Here is a 22529-nt window from a genome sequence, read left to right as displayed (position 1 = left end):
ATGGGACGTAAAATACTATGTTCAAAAACCGTATGTGCATCTAAGGTATGTATTGTGGTTCAGATAAGATATATATTTTTGTCTACTAACTTTTATGGTCTAATATAGCAAAGCAATGTCTGTCTAACACTCAGTATTGCAATCCGTAAACATTGAAAAAAGTACATTACAAATTATAAAGGCCAAAGTAAAGCCAGACCTTAATTTTTACTTTAATTGTTTAATGGGTTTGGCCAAATTTTTGTTTAGGTGATAAAAGAATTGGCCAATAACGTTATTGGTAAAAGTGCGTCCAAGATAGATATACTTGCCATTTTTAATTATTCATTAACCCTTATCTAATTTGATCTCATCTAATTTGCTGAAATGTGGCCAAAAAAACACTATACCATCATCCGAAATATTCGCAAGTTATAGATGTCTGTGTTTGAAAACAATAATTCAATGGGCGAGAAGCCTATTCAAACATCAAAACAAAATAATTATACATAATCTAAAATTTTTTATTCAGAAAATATTTTTGTCTAATAATAGTTTAAAAGGAAGCTCATGAGGTTCAGAATCATTGAAACAAAAAGATAAGGAAATTTTCTTAGTTTTAATGTAAATAGATTAAATGTGGCGCTTAAAAAAGCCATTTAGCTACACATGCAATAGTTTTAATTTTTTCAAAAGCTTTTTATTTACAGTGTCTTTATACATGTTCTATAAAGTTTACTTAACGGCTATATACCTGAGGCATACTGTTGCTTCTCTTCCGATTCGAAAAACAAGTACAATATAATGATCAAGCATTTTGTATAGAAGTCAAAAGTCATGTTTCTACCTTTATCAGAAAATATGCTACATTCAATGCTTTTCCCTTCAGGTGATAAGCTTTTCTTGTCATACTGACAATTTAAGTGAATATCGATTTTTTTTCGAGATTTAAGACCATTTTTAGTAATAAACGTGAATCGCTATTATTTTTAAGGTCACTTTTACAATCAAAATGGTTATCTTGTATAAACGGAATAATCAAATAATATTATAATTAGAAGTTTTGCATACAATTTATTAGGATCAATGATACACAAATACTTTCAGTCTCATATTCAAGTTGACAAAAAAAAAACTCAAGGAATTTTAAGCATAAGACGTGCTGCTTAAAACAAATATTTAAAGAAAAAAGTGTTTTTGCTTAAAATATTTGTGTTGATTTTTTTTAAAGAGATAGTATGCTGAACAAGCCTCATATTTAAAAGTATATATAACAATTACATAGTCTTATTGTAAATACCACATAAGCATATTTCAGCTCGTGCCTGGAACGCTTGAAATAAAAATGAAATTCAATTCTAAAAACTTTTAAACCATTAAATTAGAAGCAATTAAATAACAAAGAATAAAGAAGATCAGAAGCGTCATAAGGATCAGGTCTTTTATATCTTCATGTCGACAAGGTAGAAAAGTCTGGCATGCATAAATCGCAGATTAAAACAATGGACGGCATCTAAATAAACAAATGTAGTGCGTGGCGTCGGTCTGTTCAATATTTTTATATTGGAAAGAAAGTGGATAAAGGGAAGTGAATAACATTTATGATAACGGATTTTAAGCACGTTTTTACTGGCCTTTCTGAAGACCGTATTTGGTTGAAAATTAATACTCTATATCTTATTTGAATGTATATATCTCCATGATTAGCGGTACGTTAAGAAAGGTAGATTATGACCAACTTATCAATTTATAAAATATGAATGATAATGTTTTAAATTTTAAATACAACTTATCAATTTATAAAATATGAATGATAATGTTTTAAATTTTAAATACAAACAGATTTTAAGACTGTTGACAACATAATTAAGATATCATTGAATCCGATGTTTATTACCTTAGATAATGGCGATAGTGTCTCTTAATTTTTATTTTTGTATATATGGAGGGTGGTGGTGTGGTGTAGTTTCACTGCCAGAAATTTTAAATTCCCTTGCTTTTTTAACTTTTTCTTTTTTTAGAAATAAAATTGGGTAAAATTAAATGTTTTTTCATTGACTATTTTTTGGGGCTAATGAGGGAAAAAGAAAAGGGGAAATCTTAAAAAGTTTTTTTTAATTTATTTTTAAATACAAAAAAACTGTCTTTAAAATGGGAAAATTTAAATTTGAAAGAAAATTTATATTATTAATATTTTTTTCTTTAACTTTTTTTAAATTTTCGATAATGTCAAAATAATCTTTAAGATATCACTTGAACTACTTTAAAGCAGACTTAATCCATAATACTTTGTACATACAGTAAACTTTGACTTAAATTCAAATTTTCAAGAGTTATTACGCTATGTTTTTATCAGGAAAAATGATAATTTTTGTTAAATACAATCTTGAGTTAAGCGATATCTTGCAAAAACATTACAATGATAATACTTGAGTTGAGATTTACGATCCTTAAGACGAGATACACAACTTTTTGTATCTAACAAGTATTGATAATGTATCCAAAAAAAATTAAATAAAGGACACATTTCATGTTCAAGTTTAAACTTTGATAATATTGATGCTTAACCTTAACTTCAGATTGTCAAATGAGTGCATATTACTGCATATTTTATAGCATGTAGTAAATGCATTTCCTTTGCCGTTGAGTAATAAAAAATGGACGCAAAAATAGTTGCACTGTTTCTCTTGACAAATTGGCTAGTTCAAACCCTTGGACAATGTAAGTTATCTTGTATCTTAAATATTCATATTCCATTTTATGTTGAATATTGTTAAATATGTTAAATAATATTGTACACATTTCATGTCAGTATATTTTATCATTTGCTTCATTAGACCTTTAATTAGGATTTTCTGTTAAATTACATTTTTCTACATATCATTGCATGCCTTTATCATCAACGAAATACCGAGTTTTCTTTCTTAAAATTCATAATGTATTTGGAAGTCTGTTTTTCTTTTTTAATTGCTTAATCAAATAACTGTAAATTATATTTATTTCTATTTATGCTAATTTTTAATAAAAAGATTACTACACTAATGTTTATATTTTACATATTTTAGTGACAGTGTTATGGGTTGCTTTGTCCTTTATGTTTTGAAAGATTGATTAACACCCATACTTTTTCTCGTAATATTTGACCGATTTCTAAATGTGTTATCAAAAAAAAAAAAAAAAAAAAAAAAAAATAATGAACATAATAATAAAAATTAAATATAAAATAAATATATAAATATATATTTACAATTTTAAATAGTACCACAGGACCATGTTCGGAGAGATATGTGAACAATAGTTTGTTCCGATGAAAGAAATATAATACAAAGTAAGACAGATATAATATACTTTATAATTTGTAAATGAGATATAGAGAAAGGGGGCTCCTCAGAGAAATGTTGTCACAAAAAGAATATAACATATAATAGTGGGATAAATCAAGGGACCAAAAATGACCTAAATGTGGTAGGACAGTATAATATTAAAACTATTTTAAGTAAAGTAATTTCAAATACGATATTTATACACGGTCATTTGGGCGTTTAATACATTGACAGAATTGCTAAATATGTCTGCTTTTGAGCATATTTATTTGCTTTATTTTGTTGTTATTTATTTGTCATAAAATCTTATTTTTCTTTCCGTCTCGCTCACAGATTTTATAAACTATTCTTTATGACATAAAGTTACAGTGTTTACAATTACGATAAGCGATCTTTGTAAACCGAATAACAGTTGCCATACAAAACTGCTTACTTCTCAGTGAGCCATTTATTGCGATTTTTTATGAACGTAATTATGACCTTAAATCATTTCATAGCAACCCTTTTATGATAAAAGACACGCTTTTATCATGTTTTGAGTTTCATTATGTTCTGCCTGTATTCTAATAGTTATGAAATATGATTTTACTTTTTTGTCGACAGACTGAGCAATACAGGGCTTACATAGCAAACAAGTTTTCAAAGTCCTGTCCTGCTGGGCAAACTGTGGCGGTAACATCTTGGTGCCCGGGACATTATGCCTATGATTGCAAAGGTGTTTTATTGATAATTTTAACCAGATTGATTACATTTGCAATATCAAGTTATCTTTATATGTTTATCTTCCTTACTCCACATATTTGAAAAATGTATTTTGTTTGTTTTGTTTTTTGGGGTTTTTTGTTCAGTCTTTGCATACACGTATTAAGTTACATGTATCTGTATAATAATAAGTGGTAGATTGTTAATGTTATAAACTTAAACTTAAATAGAATCCATCAACTTGACAGACATATAAATAAAATTGATGAATCAATCAAACAAACAAATATAGAATATGTTATACTGTATACCAACGTTAAACTATTATTTACAATCCATCCAGTTCGAGACGCGACATGGTTAAAAACAACTAGTATAATGAAAATTATAGTTAAAATTACTATACGATACTTGTCCGGATACTGGTTGAACATACCTCGTATTTGGCATTGAAATTTGATAAGCATTTTTTGATAAGCATTTTATGTTAGAATCATATACATTCTGGACAATATGCTTTAAAAGATTATGTCAAATTTAATTTAAGCCTATGGAGCACCAAGAATGCTTTTTATTGTTATGTTCAAAGGCGTTTATTTTTGTCTCTTGTTACAGTTTCAAAAAGCGTTACTTAATAGGTTTAAATACTTTTCTTCTCTTGTATTTTGGAATATAATACAATTTTATTGAATAAGCATTTTTGTATGGAAGTCTAAATGCCACTTTGTGAACATTTTGCTTTGTTACCATCAACTATTTTACATTCAACGCTATTTTTAATCAGGTTGATAAGAATTTCACATGTTGTTACTACATTACTGCAGTATTATAAAAACACATGTTTTCTCTTTCTGTATCAAGAGAATTTATTCTTATCTGAGACATACTTTAACCTCACCAAATCTTTTCATAAGAGTCAAGTTAATTTACCATATCAAAACTCAAGCTTAGAAATAAAACATTACCTTAGTTTCGTTCTTTTGCTGCTTGAAATGAAAAGATGCATCTGCAGAATTAGATTTTTAATATGTTTTTTCTAGATATCTGTTCGGCTCTTGGAAGGGATCGCTGTGCCAATGGTGGAACATGTATATCTTTTTTGAATGGCATTGGTTACTCTTGCACTTGTCCTCATGGTTTTCTTGGAGATATTTGTCATATAGGTAAACTATCACATTTGTCGACTAATTTGAGCTCATGCAGTTATGTTTTAGTGTTATGACTTCCGTTTTAAATATGAAAATATGTTTTTCTGTGATTCTTTAGCTATATAACTGTTTCTGTGTTTTTCAATAATTTAAATAAATTCCTTTGGTTTGAAAAAAAGAAAACAATTATGAATCTAAGAAAGTTTATACAGAATTATCTTATCTAACAGGCTATTATCATTATACATGCTAGATATAGACGAGTGTGCATCCAGCCCGTGCCACAGTGCATACAGTATCAAATTGCACAGATGGTGCTAGCGACTATATTTGTCACTGCAAACCCGGTTACACTGGAAAGAACTGCCTTACTGGTAAGTTTATTTTAACATAACTTAAACCGGCAAGCCTCCGGATAAGCAAATGGCGCTTCAAAATATTCAACTTGTTACGTTCAAAATATGACTAAAACAGATAATTATTAATGGCCATATTCATACCCAAGTAATGACTAGAATAACTATTAACAGAATTATGACTTTTCTTCAAATATGATTATCTTTGACGACTGTTTCGTTATTTTTTTAAGTTATAATTATCAAGTGCGAGGTAAGTGTTTGTCTATGTTCACTTAAAAATTAGTTACCATTATCAATTGTTTCGTAAAGATGTATTCAGTTGAAGGTTTGCCACTTTAAATACTTATATACTTATAGAGAAATCAAAACTGATACAAATTGTGATACAAAAAAAACTATGATAAATGCCTCAAATCGGTAATCAAGCAAAGAAAAATAAAAAAAAATGAATTTTTATACATTCAATTTGATAATGATACTAGATAACGGTTTCCGGTTCGAGAAGTTATTGAGAAAAGAAATGTATATTATCCTTACTGGTTAAATAATCATATGATTTGTTTTGAAACTAGCATTGCTTTAAAATCAAGTAAAATTGACCATTGTCGTTAATTATACTAGTACTTTCTGTTATTTTTACATTTCGATGTTTACGAGTGTATGTAGATATGTGTTCATGTATGTTTAATATAGGCTCTTTTTCATAATAGAAATCAACGAGTGTTCTAGTTATCCGTGTCAGTATGGAAGCACGTGCGTTGATCTAATTAATGGATACAGGTGTCTGTGCCCTGATGGTTACACGGGGGAAAATTGTGACATCGGTGAGAACTTGTTTTCTTCCGCTCACACACTTATGATATTTTATACTTTGTCTTTTCAAACGAATATTTTATATCATTTAATGATTAGTATTTGTTTTTTTGTTTCAATCTTAATAAAAACTAATCTTAAAAATCATTACTTCATACAACATGGATAATTTTCTTGTCTATTAAATACTTTATTTATTTATTTATTTGACCAATAATGTTGTTGTTGTAAATTACTACACATCTGTGAATGTTTGAAATTCTAAAAACAAGCATGATTTGTCTCCATAGTAAGTTAGCTGACATTAGTGGGTAAAGACGGTCGCATTCACTTACCACTGTCCTTCATGAACAGGTTCAGTAATAACGAGTCTGCAACACTTAACAATTGTTGCCGTGTTAACATGTATATACTATAGTATATGTTACATAGACTTAGTTTATTATCTCAGAAAATCATTCGATTTTCTTTCTAAGTGCTAAAGTGACACCGTGCTCATTATTTTCGCTGTCAAACAAAACCTTATTAGCATTATGTATTTAAAAAGATTCACTATTATAATGGTGACTGACCAAGACCTATTCAAACCATGGAATTATAACTTGAATTTAAATGTCATCTCAGGTGGGCAATGGGCATAATGTCACTTTATTTATAAGATGAAAACATCAATTCAGCTCTAATATTTTTTATTTAGATTTTCAATGATATATTTCAGATAACATGGCAGAAAATGTATTTACTTTTTTCTATATTTTTATTGATTTTGCTTTTATTTCTTGTTTTAGTTGTACCTTTTTATTTGTTCTGTTGATATTTCAGAGGTTCTGTGTTTTAGAGGAATTGTTCCTATCTCTTGTGACGAATCCTACTACAATTGCACAGGTAAATTTATGAAACACGAATTTGTAAAGCAGTTAGACATTTTATTAATAAGCTTTACCTTAAGAAAGAAGAAGTATTCCGTATGACCGTTTGATGATAGGATCATAGTGAATATATCAATACATTTTAAAGGTAGAGCTAAAACAAGGTACTTTATAAGATTTATTTTTTGCCTGGCAGAATATCGCTGTATAATGTAATGCACCTGGCTACATATCCGCCCGTTAACATATGTGTGTCTCTGTATTTTTTAAACCGATTCAAGGAAATTGAAACTATTTGGAAGATATGCTTACCATGATAAGAGCATCAGTTTTGGGCTCTCTCACATTATAAATTAGGGCAGACTGAATCACTCCATATGCATCTGTGTTTAGCTTTCATTCTTTTGGAAATTAAGACTACAGACCACTGGTTTAGGCTCTCTCACTTTATGTTCAATATCGCACTTAGAATTCAAAATCAAAAAAGTATATATTCAAATGGAGAATACTCTGAAATAACTGTTGAAAAGAAGAATACTTTGTTGTTGTTGTTGTTTTTGTTGTTTTTGCATTATCAACATGCTACGCTTGACAAGGACAGTGACTAAACGATTTAAGTCAATGTTTTTTGTGACCCATCTGTATACAGTTCAAGCATTTTACATATACATTTGAACATCTCATTCACACCTGTTACCCATGATATATTAAAAATTGATACCACTACAGAGGACTGGCATTTTCATTCTCCCTGCAACAATAAGAGCGTGCCTGCTGGCGATGTAAGGTTTCCACATCCGTTGTCACATGACAAGTTCCTCATGTGTGATCTTATGGGAAGAACATACATTGTATACTGTCCACCGAATCAGGTATACTTTTGATAATGTTCACTTAGTATAATAGTATATGGTAATACCTTAAAGAAGGGTCAAACCTTTAGAAACTATTTTTATGTTATTGCAATACAAAACGTATAAATATTTATATTAAGCAAATAGCAAGTAGCAAGAAATTTATTTAAATAATTCAAAAGTATAACAACAGTTTCATGTATCTTTTTCAGTAAGTAAGACCGAAAAGCAACATACTAGACTTACTGATATTAATTACACGACAAGACGAATGCTCAGCAATAAGCAAACATAAATCATTTAACGTTTTTAATTGACCAATTAATGTTTAATTTCTTTTTTCACAAACTCTTATTGAAGACCTATCCTGTATTGTAGGTTTACTATGCAGAATGTTCCCAATGTGCTCTTCCAGGTCAGACTTTCTCGGGAGCATGTGAGAAAGATGTAACTGGTGTCAGTAATCCATGCTCAGAACAAAACATCATACAAGGTAAAGAATTACCTTCCTCAAGGTTGTTCAATACTGTTTTTGTTATCCATTAAGTAAAATAAATACACACTTATATTTCTAATGCTAGATTTAAACTGTTGAAAAATACATTTTTAAGATTAATATCTAGATCGAAATATTATTCAGTTTCATTTCCATTTGATATCGTTTTTTGTTAAGACAGCGAACGATAAGGGCATTCTTTTACCTGCACAACGATGGCGAAACATTTATTACATGAGCCGCTTCACGACAAAACCAACATAGTGCGTTTGCGACCAGCATGGATCCAGAACAGCCTGCGAATCCGCGCAGTCTGATCAGGATCCATGCTGTTCGCTATCAGTTTCTCTACTTGTAATAGGGTTGGTAAGCGAACAGCATGGATCCTGATCAGACTGCGCGGATGCGCAGGCTGGTCTGGATTCATGCTGGTCGCAAACCCATTATGTTGGTTTTGTCGTGACACGGCTCATTTTATTTGAACTGTAGGAATGACGTATTTCCCGTATCCCGGCGTGAGCAGCAAGTATATCCACTGTGATGTGTGGGGTCAACCATGGGAATCGGATTGTCAACCAGGTTACATCTGGAACCAACAAAACTTGACTTGCATCAATCCAACACGATACAACCCATGTCAACAACATGGAACACTGACACAAGCTCTGTATCCCCACAACTGCGACCCTCATCTATATGTCCATTGCAATGGAAACGGACAGTTTTTTATTCAAGCTTGTCCACAAGATTATGTTTTCTTACCAGCACGACTTTCCTGCTTCCCTCAAGGTACCCCCGGGACGGAAACCCTTCAAAACACGTGTCCATAATCGAGTGAAGTGTACAAAGACAAAAACAAAACGATTTAATTCAGTGAAGTTTATCGGTATTGAAAGTGACATTTTTGTAATATGATAGGTTTGCTTAAAATATATTATTAGTAACAGGTTCTATTTTTATGTTAGCTAACTTACCATATTGCTGTGTTGTGTTTTCTTTTTATACTTTCAGAAAAAAAGAAGACATTTCATTTTTCAAACTCTATTTGATCTAGATGCTATTTTCATTCTTACATATGCAAAACAAAACAGTGGAAATGTCAATATTTGGTATTTGTCCTTTTGTCAGTGTATGATTATAGTATTGTAAAATGGTAAATCAATTATAGCATTGCCATTGTCACCGCAACCAACTAATGACCAACGAGGCTTGCGCTCTACTCGAAACGTATTTTGTATTCATCTCAACTGTTTTAAAGGAAACTTAATACTTTCTTTTACTTTATACAAGCCACATCGTCACTTTTCACTGAACTTTCAATAGCCGTGTACAAATTACTTTTTAAACGAACAGCCACCAGATTAAGCGAACAGAGCTTTAAAAAGCAGAATTGTATCAATTGTATTAAAGATTTAAGAAATGTACTACAATTATTATTAAACATTTCATAGAACACTTTACAAGTTATATGCACATGTCACTACATGTTTTCTCTGTTACTAATCAAATAAAGGTGGATTTTGCATAAACCTTATATACATGTACTTTAATTGGCCACTAGAAAATGTTTTAATTAACTCTAACTTAATTAATTTAATTATTAATTAATTAATTAAATAATTTGTTCATTAACTTTCTTTCTACCAGAAATATCGGAATGAAACTAATGAACTTTTTTTCGAGGCAACATTAAAATTTTAGCTGTTACAATATTTCAAGTTTTCAACAGTAAGTGAACACATAAGCAGCGATTATCATACTTCATCTTAGTTTGTATAATTTTCGAAAACAGTTTGATATAAGGTCGGATTTGGAAATATAAAACAAAAGAGTTTTTTGTATGCAAAAAAAAAATATGTAGCTTTGTTTATGATTGTATTGATGTCTAAATAATGCTGATATCAGAGTAATGTAGGAAAGTCTAAATAATGCTGATACAGTCCGACCCCGGTTATTCGACAACCCTTTATTCGAATACCCGGCATTATCCGAAGTAGATCGGCGGTCCCGTTTTTATCTCTATATAAAACAATATAAATACGAGCGTAATATTCGAAATGCATTATCCGAATACCTCCTATTTTTCGAAGTAAAATTTCGGTCCCGATCAAACAATTATGAAAGAATTTCACACCTATTATTCGAAGCCAGCCTAATTATTATTCGAAGCCAGACTATTAAATTGGCGCTGATCCACTCGCTCACCAGTCGACTTGTGAAAAATATCCAGTCATGCGTGTAATTAGACAATCATGAATCTTTCATGATAATAACTCTTTGTGTGTTCTTTAATCAACTTTAATTACCGAAAATGAAAAGCTATGCACCGTGTCCGATTTTGTTGAAGATGACAGCAATAATTTTTATACATTCCGTATATGTGAATTTGTCAAAACATCCAAAACATTTTTTTTTCATTAATTGTAACGCTACATGAGAGCCTCGAAAATACCAGAGTTTAGCTGTAAATACCGTGGTGACGACACGGCCATTATCAAGGCTTTGCGCGAAACGAAACGATACACAATGTAAAATAAAATGCAAGTATTTATGTCTTCAATGTCAATACAATAATTTTTACGTATCTTTTCTTAAATATTTATTTTTCTCAATTGATTACAGGAAGCAAATGTGTTGTAAACGGTAGTTTTGCGATGATTGGTCAAAGTCGAGTAGTTTTCGTCTATCACAATATTTCGATTTCGATTATTCGAACCCATCGATTATTCGAAGTAAATATTCAGTCCCAGGCACTTCGAATAAACGGGGTTGGACTGTATTAGAGTAATGTAGGAAAGTCTGAATAATGCCGATATCAGAGTAATGTAGGAAAGTCTAAATAATGCTGATATCAGAGTAATGTAGGAAAGTCTGAATAATGCTGATATCAGAGTAATGTAGGAAAGTCTAAATAATGCTGATATCAGAGTAATGTAGGAAAGTCTAACTAATGCTGATATTAGAGTAATGTAGGAAAGTCTAACTAATGCTGATATCAGAGTAATGTAGGAAAGTCTAAATAATGCTGATATCAGAGTAATGTAGGAAGGTCTAAATAATGCTGATATCAGAGTAATGTAGGAAAGTCTAAATTATGCGAGGATAACTCAAGAATAGTGAAAACAATGTAGTCGATCAAATATTGCAGACTCTGCTTGGATATCTTTTCTAAGAAATATTTGTGAGTTGCCGTATGCGCTCTTATTGGTATGTAGCGCCGTTATATGTCGCAACGACGCTAAATATCGCAATGCCAGCTAAATGTCACACTATTGTCGCTAAATGTCGCAACAGCCGCTAAATTTCTTAAAATGTTTTGCCGTTAAATTTGGCAATGATGACGTTAAATGTCGCACCAATTTAACGGTACCATTAAATGTCGCAATATCTTAACTGTGTTAGACAACTAGTGTTATGCCCATAATGTTGTTATGTAGGACTAGCTATCTATCAATTAGGAAATGTTTAGCTGTGATGTACAAAGTAATTGGTTGAAATTGAAGTCATCTCGGTCATGTGTTATAGATTTACGACCACACTTTATGCAAAAGAGCCCCTTGATGATAAAACACATTTAAATACGTTTTTCACTTAGCAACCCGATGTCGCGATCGTGGTTATTATTATATTTTATTCGTATTGTACTTTTATCCACAATTGTTGATGACAGAAAAAAAAGTTTGTGTGAAAGGTGTATCTAAAAAGCTTTTTTGAAACGTGCATGTTTTGCAACATTAACACAATTCTGTTAAATACATAGAATGAAGAGTAGAAAAAATTTAAACCTCAAAATTCTCAAAAAAAAAACTATATAATGTTTTGACCCTTTTAAAATGTAATAACGGACTTAATAGGACGTAAACTGATACCCCATTTGGTTTGTACATAAACAAATTCAAGACACATCAGTATGGAACACCGTGACTGTCTTATGCTATCAATGTGTTTGCTATCTTGCGAAATGATGATATTATTTTGTCAGTTAAGCATATTAACATGTGCAATTTACATCATATCTTGTCTAAAGACAATGCTGGCCTGTTCAAACAGCATGTTAACTTGTCAAATAATCATTCTGACATGTGCAGACAACATATAAACAGTCACGGCGTTCCATACATCTGAGAGAATAAGCTTCCTTATCAATAACTAAAAGAAAATGGCATATTTTTAAAGTATGTCCTTTAATACAAGGGCGGACAACACTTTGTCCCTTTCTCGTATGAGAAGAGGGATCTTGTGATGAGTGTATTTGGTCGCATGATCACTTTCCTTACAACATGTCTTCGATGCATGTTTGTGGTCGCATGATCGAAAATCTCTAATACAATGACAACGTTTCAAAAAGTGTTTTGGTACGAACCGGACGTTTTTACTTCAGTTTAGAAATATTAAAAACAAAGTAAGAACTTTTTCACTTCTAGTTCAGAGCAATAAAAAAGTAAGTCGGATATTTCTTTACTCCTATATTGGAGAGATATAGGAGAGCTATTAACTCTAATACACCGACAAACTCTTTGAGAACTAGCAGAGGACAGCTATTATTATCATTAGTTTTTCGAATTGCGTATCTTACAGTCTGTATAAATCGTATTTAAAAGGGTCTGACATATAATATGTTTAACAGTTAATTTCATCGTTATTTACGTAGTTCATATTAAAGTGTTTATGGGTGTATTTCAATTTTCCAATTTGTTGCTACCAATTACAACTAAAGAAGTTTTAAAAGCCTTATTAGGAGAAATGAAAATATTATATGAGTTGAGGAATAAAATAATAATTAGGAGGAACTTCAAAGACTAAATATAAGATAATCTAATCTAAACATCTTGCCTTCTAATGAGGTTCTGAACCAAAAAACAAATGAGCCGTGTCACGACAAAACCAATATAATGGGTTTGCGACCAGCATGGATCAAGACCAGCCTGTGCATGGAATGCGCAGGCTTGTCTGGATCCATGCTGGTCGCAAACCCATTATGTTGGTTTTGTCGTGACACGGCTCAAATACAAATAATATTTATACTAATAAGTTTAAAAAACTTCAAATCAGACATTTAGACATTAAAACAAACAAAACAAACTTATTTAAAATTCTAATTCAGCAAGTATTGTTCACTTTTGAAGATAGAAAGACTGAAAGTGTGTGTTATTATGAAATAAAATTCTAAATTTAGACATGTGACATACCATAAGTCATGCGAGGCACTGAATGATATCACTGTACGGAACATATCAGGCGCAAGTTAGCTTGATATCAGGTAGGCAGTATTTATTAGTCGATGTCATGTTAGGATCAAAATAATATATCTCAATCAGTGATTCTATCGTTGATAAATTAAAATGACTGTTTGCCCTTCGGATGTGCAGCATTATATCAATCGGGCTATGACCTATATAATTCCTCGTACTTGAGTCCTTTTTAAACTTGGAATTTTAGACATAATTGCCGATTATATAGAATGATTTCAAATCTATAGAAAGTATCAACATGAAACTTGTTAGACTGTTGTTAGTTATAAAGATTTTGACATGTTCTATGTCCCTTTTTAAATAGTTGTTTGCCAATGTAACCTAGCCACAATAATAAGGTTATATAGCAAACAACCATTGTATTAAAGGGAGACACAGGCAAAATTTTCATCTCTTAGTTTTGAATTTTTTATTTATTATTCTGTAAATGCCCTCAAAATGAATATATTAGATAGTCAAAGGAACAAATCTTTTCTCCATATAAAGAACAAAAATGCGGTTTCCTAACTTGACCCGCGTGGTTCAGGTTAGAGCGTTAGCATTTCACAATAGTTGTCAAAGTGAACTCTGGAAACGTTAAAGAACATGTCAAATGAATGACTTAGGCTTGTTTCAATCATACAATATCCACAATATCTCTTATTGTAATTTCAAGGGTTTGTTCAGGTCATCTGACTTGTTTCAAAACTATTTGGTGATTCTATTCGGGTCTAAATTTTGTTCAACATATATGGATATATTTACGCTTTAAACCACAAATATATATAATTTAAACAGAAATTCATGCTGAAACTTTAAGAAAAGTCATTTAAGCGTGATTTGAGTACATATGATCATTTTAATATTTTTGTCATCATTTTGCCTGAATATCCCTTTAAATGGCCATATAACCTGTCCGGAATCTTTGTAACAAATTTATAATACAGCAAAATTTCTTTTAAGAGGAAAAATGATGACGTGTTCATGAATTGAAAAAACCATGATAATCCAATGAAAATGATGTTACAAATGTGCAGTATTATAATTGTTTATGATGACCAGGCAAAGTTGTTAGACATATTCAGCCTGGTGACAACATAGAGCTCAACATGATTTCGATAAGATTTTATGAATTTTTCATTAATAAGTAGAGTATCATGGTTGAAAAGGTTGTGATATTGTCCGAATCTGGGTGCCTAACCCAACAGGAATTGTCTAACCAAGGTCAATTTTCCAAGCGCCCAGTAACCAATTTCTTAGTGGACAAGTATTGATTTATTAATATTTTACTTATTATTCACTTCATTTATCAATAGTTATCTTCAAACAAAATTCTGTGTGAACACATATCATTATTTGCATGCCTTTATTATTATCAAGAATTCAAAATTGATTAGAAAATACATGTACAAATATAAGTCCTTTTGAAAAATCGTAACTAATAATTAGATTTTAGAAGAGGTAAACAACTCATCCTTATATCGGAGAGTAAGATTTTTGGTTGAAGTATTGGTCCATTTTCAATCATTATATGCTATTATTCAGATAGGACCAATTCCACTTTTAAACATTTTAACAGTTTAAAGGTCAAGATAAATTTGATTTACTGAGGTATTCAAATTCACTATTCAAAAACCGTTCTACTTGTTGTAAATTCGCGATACATTATATCTTTTTATCTCTGTTTGATCTAATAGAAAAAAAGCAACTGTCTGAAAATAAATAGCTAAATATTTTGACAACGTAGTTCTCTGTATAACGTACAAAATTGTATTCAATTCCATTTTCAATTTTCAACAAAATTCAATTTCATTACCAAACTGTGTGCATATTCTATTTTTAATGCTTTATCTGCCTGTATTGATTCCCCAGTTTAAATCCGTAACGGAGGTATAAAGCAAAGAGCTACTGTCGATCGTTCATTTTTCAATATATTTAATATGATTTAAGGTACAATTTGTTTACTTGTGTTTGAATAGTCTACGTTTTTTCTTAGTTTTTGATGCGATTATAGCTCTGATTGCAATTACTCAAAGAAGTGATCGTTAACATTATTTCTTGCCAATCAAGCAAATATCAACAATAGATCAATATGTGAAATGTTCTCGGATATTTGATGGCGTAAGAATGACATGTAATATAAGTTAATATAAAATTCTGCAAAATGAGAAACAAAATTATGGGCATTTTATGTAAAAGTGTATTTATACAACAAGCAAATTCGTAAATTCGATATTCCCTACGTATGAAACAACTCCATAAATTGAATAATGTTATGCAAAAACAACACATGTTTAGAAAATGTTAGTAGACAGAAAATACAAATTCAATACAAACTCCAGTGTGTCTAACTTGCTATAGATTTACCAAAATAAATGTTATTTTCTTTCTAAATAAACAATTAAACATCTGGTTGACCTACATGAACTTATTTTGCAAATAAAATATATTGAAATAAATGTGTAATCTACACATATACTATTACGGCTTTTTTCTACTTAAAAACACTTCATGACCAAGACATGTGTTATACAAATAATATACATTCAGAATTATGAGATCCCTTCTTACCGTCATCGAAACATATTTTTCTGATATGATTTAGTGTATTTCTTAACGGATATGGTTCTTGGTTCGATCCCCGGGAGATGCTTTGGTAGTTTAGCGCGGAGGAAGGTAGTCTAGTACTGGTGTAACTCTCCAGGAACGATGGTTAGGAAACTACCCGCCTATATGACTGAAATACTGTTGGGAAAAGGCGTAAAATGAAACAAACAAACAAACAAACAAATTGTCCATGTTCTAAGGCCAACAGCTTAGAACCCTTTTTAAACTGTTTGTATGAGCTTTCTGATGAATAAAATTTGAGCCTAAGGAGTTTATATGTGAGAAATATATATATAATATCCGGCAAAGTTGATATGGTCTGGAAATAGTGAGGTTTCTCGAGACAAAAGTACATTTAATTAATATTCGTATATTAGTAATAAAACACATTGACATTTAACCCTTATCCTACTAACACCGAAAGTGATTACGGCGTTAATGGTGTAATCATTTTTATCCAATGTGTATTAATTAAGAATTTTTGTCGACGGGCAGCTCAAATAATGGACAGTTTATAACTATTGATATTAACGGGATTTTTGATGTTGTAATTGACCTAATCATTTCATCAAATGTAGCGTTTAGCAGACACATAAAACACATGTGGAATCTGAACTAAATTTTTGATTATATGATTATTACTGAAGTTATGGCTGAGACGGCTTAGGTCAAAGAAAATGTTTCTTAATGCCTATTATAGAGAAAAAACGCGCCGAAATAATGGTAAGTTCTTCTCAATTAACTGCTTTAAAATAATAATTCTTGATTCTATTGATATATGACTAGTTAATGGCGTGAGTAACGTGGGTAGATCTGTCTTATATATACGTAGACCTCGATCTTATATTTTCAAAGGTGTTTCAAGATGACTGGTGTCAGGATGAAACCTTTATTTTGCTTACTTCTGCTAGCGCTGCAGATAGGTATGTACACTTGTGATTTTATTTACAACTAAATAAAAGATAGACTAAAAAATAATGTCAAACGTAAAAATTCTATTTCATGACAATTGAATAATTATGACGTTATATTAATATATGCATTTATATAAGCGAGGACAAAATCAATCATTATTTGTGTTTATGATACGCAGCATATTTAAATGTTGAATTCAGCTGAAACCGGTGATAGGGGGGCATGCACAGTTGCCTGTGTTTATCTAAACCGAGAAAATTAAGGGTTTATTCGTTTAATTTATTTCATTTCGTGTCACGTGTTGTTATATTGATAAACTTATAATTGAGCAGTGTCATGACAAAACAAACATAGTGCGTTTGCGACCAGCATGGATCCAGACCAGCCTGCGCATCCACGCAGTCTGATCAGGAATACATGCTGTTTGCTTACAAACCCTATAACAAGTAAAGAAACTGATAGCGAACAGCATGGATCCTGGTCAGACTGCGCGGATGCGCAGGCTGGTCTGGATCCATGCTGGTCGCAAACCCACTATGTTGGTTTTGTCATGACGCGGCTCATATGTCTTAGACAAAGGTTCTTAAGGTGGAACGCGACACTTTGCGAACTTTCGAGTAGCGTCTTGAAAATTGGCATGCAAAAAATTGACCATATTTCTGATTGGATTTCGTTGATTTTATTTCAATAGTTTCAGCCAATTTTTGTACACATGACGTCAAAGTTGACCATCAAAGCCCGTTTTTAATAACATCAAAGAACCAAACGCCCCGTGATAGCGTGACTTTTATCCAAAGGGGTGGGGGAAATAAAATCACGTGTACCGAAAAAATTGAGTCGGTGACCCCTAATCTTTTTAGTTTTTTTGACTAAGTATACATTTTAAAGGACGTTTAAAGAAAAAAATCAAAAATTTATTTCAGGAATTTCAAGTCGCTTTAAAGCCGAAAATTGCGGCTAAACTGAACGTCAAATTTTACACAAAATTGACAATTTTCTTTCCATTACTCAAACAATTTTCGGCGTAAAACAATAAATTTTATATCTGCTTAAAGGAAAAAATAATTTCCGTCGAATGCTGTAGGATTTAAGATATTTTGTCCGCCAATGGCGTTGAAATACCCGTAACAGTTGCCAAGGATACGCAACGACGTCATGTTCAAAAACGGGCTTTGATGGTCAACTTTGACGTCATGTGTACAAAAATTGGCTGAAACTATTGAAATAAAATCATCGAAATCCAATTAGAAATATGGTCAATTTTTTGCATGCCAATTTTCAAGACGCTACTCGAAAGTTCGCAAAGTGTCGCGTTCTACCTTAAACTGGTTTCATACTCTTAATGAAGACGTCAAAGAATCGGGCTTTCGTTTATTTGTGCTTTTGTACGTAAAAGACATTTTTTCGGCTACTTTTTGCAGCCGAGTCTGATATGATTTTGAGTAAGACGCATGATTTCCTGCGGAATGACACAATTTATTTTGCGAATCGTCAATAAAAATACAATTACATAAAAACATTCACATACACCAGCTTTACATTTCATGACCAATTTGAAATTTCTGGCTTTGTTGCAAACACATTTATATTTACATTTTCTTCAAAGAGAAAGGCAATGTTTGCTTATATCTGTATACAAATAATGGACTTTGAACTGTACATCTTGTTTTGGAGAAATCGAAATCTTAAAGTTATGTATTTTTCTTTTGAGATCATTTAAAGACTACTGTGAGGTCATAGTTTTGGTTTCAAAAACTTAAATAGCTAGCTTTGTTAAATACAGTGTAGTAAGGCAAGGACACATGCGTGCTGTTTTAATTTGGTTAGATTTGGTAACGGGTGTGATGTCTTTGATGTCTTATATACTACGTTTATGCTGACATTTCATGTTTTATCGTTGGTCATTGCTTATTAAAAGTTTATATATCGTTTAATCGGGATATAATCAATTAATGTTCAAGGCATTATGTTGAACCATTACGAGCAACACTTCTATAAATAAATAGGAAAAATGTCATCGTGTCGGATTCCTAGCACATTACGACACTGACTGAAGCGTTCCCGTCCTGTCACGGTATAAAACGAATACTGCTAGTAAGGACGTAATATAATTTTCTTGTTGTAACACTTCCCCTTTAATTTCAACAATTGCGCAGATCTAAATAGACATTCTATGTCTATGTAGCGTTTATTTCGGTCTTCTATGCAGTGCACAGCTGACAATTCCTTCGCAGCCAATCACGCATGCGTAAAACCTCGCTTGTTTTATAGATATAATATATATTGTCGAGTTCATGCATTTTATTTTAAGGTTTCGCTAACCCTTTTTTGCATTTTATCCAAATTTCTAAAACTTTCAAATTGGCATATTTGGAATTACTTTCCTTATGTATATGCTCATGATTACGTCGATGTTGTTGTTGTTGTTGTGCCCTCTGCATTTGTACTCAAACTTATAACATGAAAAAATGTTTATATTATGCAACAGTAAAAAATGACTTTTTTTTCTAAATGCTTAGTACGGGATTTGACCCCAATACCTCTTATCAGCAGTTGGCACTTTACCCGTTATTTTTAGTTGTATTGTAAGAGTGTATGCGAATGTCGTTTTGTCGTTATTTATTAGCGCGGTCGAATGGAACGAACATAGATCTGTGTCAATACCATGGCCGCTTGAAGTGCAGTTCGAGTCGTACTTCAACTTTTTTATATTACTGCTCGTTTTAATTACTGTTGACGCAGTGTTTCCATTTAATTATTTTTTCTATTGTCTTTTTAATTTTACATATTATTATCTTATTTTCTCTAATAATGATTTTGTGCTATATATAAAACCAGCGGGTAATGTAAAGCAAAATGGGCAGGTTAAAACAAGTTTAACCATTTAAAAGCAATACCGAGCATCAATGAATGTGGAAATGTTATGTTGTGCAACTGTGTTGATTTTTGAAGCTCACTGAGATAATGTTTGGTCAACAGAATTCTTGGCTTAACCCATAACTGAAAAATTTGTGTAAATGTTTTCTCTGATTTGAAATTTGAACGATCCATTCGAAGTTTGAGGGTATTTAGTTTTGAAAATTAAAAAACAAATGCCAAAGTATACAGTCTGGTCGGTTTTACGGATGTTTTAGTTCGTAACAAAAATATAAAGATTAATTATAAAAGATCATTCCTTGACCGGGATACGAACTCCAGACCCCCGACTTCAAGTGAAAGTAACAGCGTTCTAGACCAGTGTGTCAAAGAATATGTTCGCCGACACGGTTTTCCAAGATTGTTATTTGTTCGCATTCAACCACAACATCGCAATTTACGTATATGCCGGCTGGCCGAGCTAGTCGCCAGCATGAACTAGACTTGGTTAATGCATTTTGAATTTAAATTATCGTTCTCATTTCGTCACCTTAGTGTAGTAGAGGGTTAATTCCTCATTAAATATAATATGAGTTAAACCGTTCCTGCACATAGGTGATGATTTGCATACTCATCAATTTAGATGTTGTTTTTGTGCCCCCACTTTAGTGGCGTGCATTTAGATTTACCCTTGTCCGTCTGTAAAGACAAACGCCTTGTTTTGTTCCTTATTTAATTTCTGTCGTTACATCGCCCCGGAGAGCCAAGGTAAAAGACTGAAAAACATACAAAAACAATACTTAGTACAGATCTCATACATGATCAATAGTTTACAAAACAATAACATGTATGCCTAACAAATGCAAGTAAAAGGTAAGTATTCCTTAAATGAATCCTAAAATAATACATGACAACTTAATATGACATGTCCTAAAAACTCGAAATACATAAAGATTAAACCGTTATGTCCTAAATGAGCCTTGAACAATTCCGGATAGACCGGTAGTGAGAACCTCGTTTCCCGGGCTGACCGGTACTAAATTAGAGGAACCAATAAACCAGGCAAAAATATAGCCTAGGCCTAATTAAGCCTTATTAACAGTACAAGTACACTGTCCTAATCATTAAAACATGTTAAATCCATAACAAAATGATTTACATACAAAGGAAAACATCATTTACTGGATAAAAAACAAATCTGATGACGTCACAACTTCGAAAGAAACTCAAAAAATACCATAATACAGAACATACGACATCGACACGTCTACAGTACTTAAAAATCAAGTTAATAACTGTATACAAGTCATAAACTTACACTGTGGGGGCATAAAAGGACCTATATTTTGAGAGAAAGATTTTGTTTTGAGCAACATGCCGCCTTCGCTAATATTTCAATACAAATGGTGTCAAAAATCTAAGGGCGACAACTACGCAAAGTTAAAAAGATCAAAACTGGTATACGGTATACGTTACTGACCGTACAACATCTTACTCGCTTAAAGTTTTTTAATCGATCGAAGAACAAGACACCGTCCGTCCGTCCGTCCGTCCGTCCGTTCTCTTTTGTTTCGCACGTAACTCAAACGTATTTGACCTAGAGTCATGAAACTTTACAGGAATGTTGATCAGCATGTGTAGTTGTGCACCTGGGTATTTTTGTCTGGATATTTTAGTATTTTTAGAGTTATTGCCCTTGACTTAGTAAAATTTTGCAATTTTCAACTTGTGTCGCATGAAACTCAAAAAGGATTTGACATAGAGTCATGAAACTTTACTGGAATATTGATCAGCATGTGTAGTTGTGCACCTTGGTATTTTCCTCTAGATTTTTTTAGAATTTATGCTCCCCGAAAAATTCTGGGGAGCATATAGTCGCCGCCTTGTCCGTCTGTCCGTCCATCCATCCGTCCGTCCGTCTTTCAGTCCGTCTGTCCGCTTTTCTTGTCCGGGACATAACTCTGAAACAACAAGAGGTATCAACATGAAACTTTGTAGGTAGATAGATCTCATTTAGTAGGTGTGCAGTGCTTAAAAACTGTAACTCTGCCTTGTCTGGTTTTTTAATAATTCCCTTTTGTTTATTTTTACACTTTGAATTTTGTCCGGGACATAACTCTAAAAGTATATAGGTATCAAGATGAAACTTTGTAGGTATATAGATCTCATTGAGTAGGTGTATAGTGCACAAGAACCGTAACTCTGCCTTGCCTAATTTTTGAATTATTTCCCTTTGTTTATTTTACACTTTGAACTTTGTCCGGGTCATAACTCTAAAAGTATTAGAGGTATCAACATGAAACTTTGTAGGTAGATAGATCTTATTGAGTAGGTGTGCAATGCATAAGAACTGTAACTCTGCATTGCCTTATTTTTG

At 31.9% G+C, this 22529-nt stretch overlaps 1 protein-coding gene across 1 annotated transcript; it reads left to right on the top strand.

Moving 5' to 3' along the window:
* On the top strand, positions 1–8079 carry LOC132742086 (fibropellin-1-like). Its single transcript, XM_060730378.1, has 5 exons — positions 1–45; positions 5412–5526; positions 6222–6335; positions 7147–7209; positions 7923–8079. The coding sequence occupies exons 1-5, from the start codon at positions 1–3 to the stop codon at positions 8075–8077; spliced, it is 492 nt and encodes a 163-aa protein (XP_060586361.1). The 3' UTR covers positions 8078–8079.
* Positions 8080–22529: the final 14450 nt, after the last annotated feature.

This window comes from Ruditapes philippinarum, unplaced genomic scaffold (genome assembly GCF_026571515.1).
Source record: "Ruditapes philippinarum isolate M1 unplaced genomic scaffold, ASM2657151v2 ctg2680_1_1_1_1, whole genome shotgun sequence".
Classification (NCBI taxonomy): domain Eukaryota; kingdom Metazoa; phylum Mollusca; class Bivalvia; order Venerida; family Veneridae; genus Ruditapes; species Ruditapes philippinarum.
Note: the sequence above shows the minus strand (reverse complement) of the source record. Positions and strands in the feature narration are given on the sequence as shown.